At 35.8% G+C, this 4,063-nt stretch overlaps 1 protein-coding gene across 8 annotated transcripts; it reads left to right on the forward strand.

Moving 5' to 3' along the window:
* Positions 1 to 810: 810 nt before the first annotated feature.
* LOC131437817 (unconventional prefoldin RPB5 interactor 1) lies at positions 811 to 2,792 on the forward strand. 8 transcript variants are annotated; one of them, XM_058607411.1, is made up of 5 exons: positions 811 to 890; positions 947 to 990; positions 1,083 to 1,175; positions 1,231 to 2,586; positions 2,642 to 2,792. In XM_058607411.1, exons 3-5 carry the CDS (start codon positions 1,146 to 1,148, stop codon positions 2,744 to 2,746), a joined length of 1,491 nt encoding a protein of 496 aa, XP_058463394.1. In that variant the 5' UTR covers positions 811 to 890; positions 947 to 990; positions 1,083 to 1,145; the 3' UTR covers positions 2,747 to 2,792. The 8 variants fall into 8 exon arrangements, with proteins under 8 accessions (XP_058463394.1, XP_058463395.1, XP_058463393.1 ...); XM_058607412.1 differs by having other exon boundaries at positions 811 to 885; XM_058607415.1 differs by having other exon boundaries at positions 820 to 1,175; positions 1,231 to 1,293; positions 1,355 to 1,401; positions 1,466 to 2,586.
* Positions 2,793 to 4,063: the final 1,271 nt, after the last annotated feature.

Genomic DNA, 4,063 nt, shown 5'->3' on the forward strand with positions numbered 1-4,063 from the left:
GTGCTAATTCTATGCAAAACACAATAACGAACTGTATACTTGGTATGTAACATATTTTTCGATTAAAAATGTTATAAGAGTTTCATTTGATGTTCCTGAAGCATATGAAAACGACAAAAGAACACTGAAATGTTTCCAAAACGACATAACAAACAGAAGCAAAACGACCTATGTACCCAATCAAACATAAATAACGACGTATCACACTGTCCAATGTACACGATCCAATTTCAAAACGACGTAAATGTCTTTTTCGCTCAAAAGTCCTTTTTGTGGCTAAAAGTTGCTAGTGTGTCCTTATGATATGATGCGTGCTCACAAATTGAAAAATTTTGTGAAGAGAACAGAATAATTTACTTTTGTATTTTTAAGGGCATATTCAGGAGTGTTCTAGTTCTAGATGCATAATTTATGCCAGTTTTAAAATTTAAATCTAGAAATTATAACAAAATAAACTGGCAGCCCCAGCAGCGTTTTATCTGTGTTTCAAATATAGAAAAAATAGAACGGCAGTGTATACCAGTTTTAAATTTGACAGTAGAACTGGTCGAATAAATAAAACTAAAACGGATTGCTGGGGATACGTTTGTTTCAGTTTCATTTACATTATAGACCACTCATATGAATCTTGCAGCTGCTGAATTTGCTCTAAATACGATTTAAAATTCAACTACCATTTTTCAACATCGCTTTTCTCGGTTCAGCTGAAATGTCACATACGTCGTTTTGAACATTTTATGCAGAAATACAGATTTTAGTAAATATGACCTGGCAACGCTGGTTTCGTGTACATTAAATTCAGCGCGGTGGCAAGGATAGGGCGCTGCAGCAAGTGCTAGCGTAGCCAACATCTGGGGCATTTGGTGGGCAATCAGAGCGCTCAGAGTACGGTAAACAAACATTCGAGCATTTCAATTCGAGTAAAATCTTAATTTTCTTATCGTAGTGATGATATTCTGATCGATTATTTGCGGGGAAGTGCTTTAAAGGGTACTGAATAAACAAGTAGTTTGTAATATCCAGTTTTTTGTTAGCCATTTTTCTTCATTGTTTTGGTTTTTGCTGAATGATGCTGGCCACAGTTTCATGACGTCATAGCAAGGGGCTGATTAAATTACACTGTGCATTGCAACTTCTAAACAATAATGGATCATTATAATAATGCCTACATTAAGGTAGAATAATGAAGAGCGCTTGCCAACAAAACTCCAGACAATGTTTTTATTGCAGGCACTTGCGAACAATCAACAGGAAACCAAACGTTGGCAAATTTACCTAGATGATCAACGACAAGTCTGTGATAATCTTACAATGTATCAAACCCAAGTTAAAGTTGACATTCTAATACCGATAGGCTCGAAAGCGTTTCTCCCGGGACAACTTTATCATACGGGTGAAGTGGTATGCTCTCATGGAAATGGCTATTTTTCAGATTGCTCCGTTGATCAAGCTAAACTTATCATAGGCCACCGAATAAGAACTGCCGACAAAATGTTAGCAAGTTACAAACGTGAAGAAGGACTGTTTACCGACAAACTACAAATGCCATTCGCAGAAGATGTTTTCGGAGGACACGAAATTATAGAGGAATATGACGAAGAACAGGAAAAGCTTTGGCGAGTGGAACATGGCAAACGATTGAAAGCATCTAAAAAGCTCGAAGCTCTAACTGGAAAGGATAGTACAACCGAAGGTCAAGACATCTTTGAGCGTTTAGAAGAGCTGGAACTTATGGAAGAACTAGAGCAAGAGATGGAAAGTCTCGACCTACCAATCGAAAATGACGAGCAATTACATGAATTGATGTACAATGAAATAAAAATGAATACTAAAAAACGAATAGCACATGTTCCTGCGAATGAACTTATTAGTAATTGTACGGATTACGCATCCATTGCTAATCAAACAACTTCTTTAGAGATGAATGATGGCAAGGATGATGAAACAAATGAAATAGAAACTACTGATGATGAATGCACTAGCGCTTCCGAAGATTCAAACAGTGACGTGTCTCTAGAGTTTGTCAAACTGCTCCAAGCAACGAAATCGATGAATAGACAGGAAAAGCTTTTAGTATTTGAAAACAAATTGAAAGAAATCGATGATAAACTTCGGCACAATTCCATAACTGTAGAAGAGAAATTAAACATTTGCGATCTCCGTTATGAATTAGAAGAAGCTCTTGATTTTCTTGTACCTTTCTGGGAATCAAAGGACACTATAGAACAAAGCGAGCCTTTAATAAAAACTAAACGAAAAATAAAATTTGCTGACAAAAATAGTGTTAAAATTATCGAATGTCAAGACTCAAATGATAGTAGTTCTGCGCTCACAATGAATTGTAAAATAAATCATTCTTTAGAAATGTGCAAAGTGTCTCAAACAGCTGAAAAGAACGAAATTCAAAGCCCACTTGATATTTATTCCATGTTCGAACACTGCTTTCAAAAAGAAGACAGTGTTGATCCAATAAAAGAAACCAAATCAATTCTGAAGAATCGAGATATGGTGTTGGCTGAAACACATCACTTGGAGACTCCTAAATTGACTAGATGTAACAAACAGAAAGACCTATTTTCTGTTCAAGTGAGTAATACTCAAAATTTACTTCAATAAAAATTTATGTTTATATTTCTTTCAGATCATTGGCGATGTAAGAGAACACTTGGAACCTTTACCTGCTTCAATTCCTCCTGTAACAGGGGGCTCAAAAAAAGTTAGCCGTTTTAAACAACAAAAACGCTAGTATATTTGTATGTATTTTGACGCGAATCATAAAAAAAATTGTTTTATGTTCTGTCTATCGAATTTTATTTCCGAATTTTCCACGTCCATTGAGTTGTCAATCATGTCGTGTCACGATCGTACATACGAAAGGATACTTATATTTTTTCGTTTGGAAATTCAAGAGAGCTTCTACTTGACATGATTATCAAAATACTCATGCAAGCTGTATATGTAGCGGTAATTCTTATAGAATATAGAATAATTCAAAAGATTTTTTTTAACTTTATAGTAATCTTATACAAGGAATGGTTAGAATTCGTAATTTTCAGTTCGAATGTAGGAACTATTCAAATTCACTGGTTGTTCCTCGGTTTGTTTATTGTTTTGATTTGCGTTCTCATTTTATGATGACAAAAATCCCTTGCTTTCGCGTTCAATTTTAATCTTAATATCATTTCATTACAAAATTGATTACTCACAGTTGCTATTCCAGAAAGTGATGTTCATTTGAAATATTTTTTCTCCCCATTTGCATAGTTGTGAAAAAAAATTTCGTGATGACAAGTACCGCCCAACGGGCAAGGATGGCTTTTATCGTATCAAAGAACGCTCACTGGGAACTCTTGAATCAGTGCTATCAAAGAGAGACGGATATCATCGCAACAACAAAAACCCGACATGGCTCATTTAACATAGAATCGACACCAGTGCGAGAGCAAATTTCTCTCGATGACATTTCTGAGAATCGAAGGTTAGCACGCTGCTTTGGGGATCCTCTCTGAAGCAACCAACGGTCGCTTATTCTCATTTCGCGATCCAATTCTATACAGGCAGTTGATAATTGCGATAGAATCATTTTACTATTGCCGCTTATTCTAACTATGTGCATATAACCTTTGTATAAGTTGTGTCTATGAAAATGTCTGTGAATGCTCCACACAAGGGTTTTGAAATATTGCAACCTAGTATGAGAATCATCAAGTTGAATCATCGATTCAATTTTCTGCGATAATTGTCAACTTGCGATTCTCTCTTGGGAAATTCCACACAGCAACGATCATTATAAAAACTGTACATTTTTTTAAGGGCCGTGAAATACTCAGAGTATGAAGTGGAGCGAAGAAATGTAGCAAAATTCCCTCACGGTTCATGCATTGAGAGACTCGAGTTCTTGTAGCATCTTCTACCGGATTGAAAATGTTGTATACAATTCTGTCAAATTTTCGACAATCACCAACACTGCGGCAACGGGTGTTGCACTCAGGTTTGTGTTCATAGATTGCACATAGGTTTGGACAGTTCTTTCAGTAAATTTCGGTGTAAATTAAACAGTTAA

The sequence above is a fragment of the Malaya genurostris genome, chromosome 3, assembly GCF_030247185.1.
Source record: "Malaya genurostris strain Urasoe2022 chromosome 3, Malgen_1.1, whole genome shotgun sequence".
Classification (NCBI taxonomy): domain Eukaryota; kingdom Metazoa; phylum Arthropoda; class Insecta; order Diptera; family Culicidae; genus Malaya; species Malaya genurostris.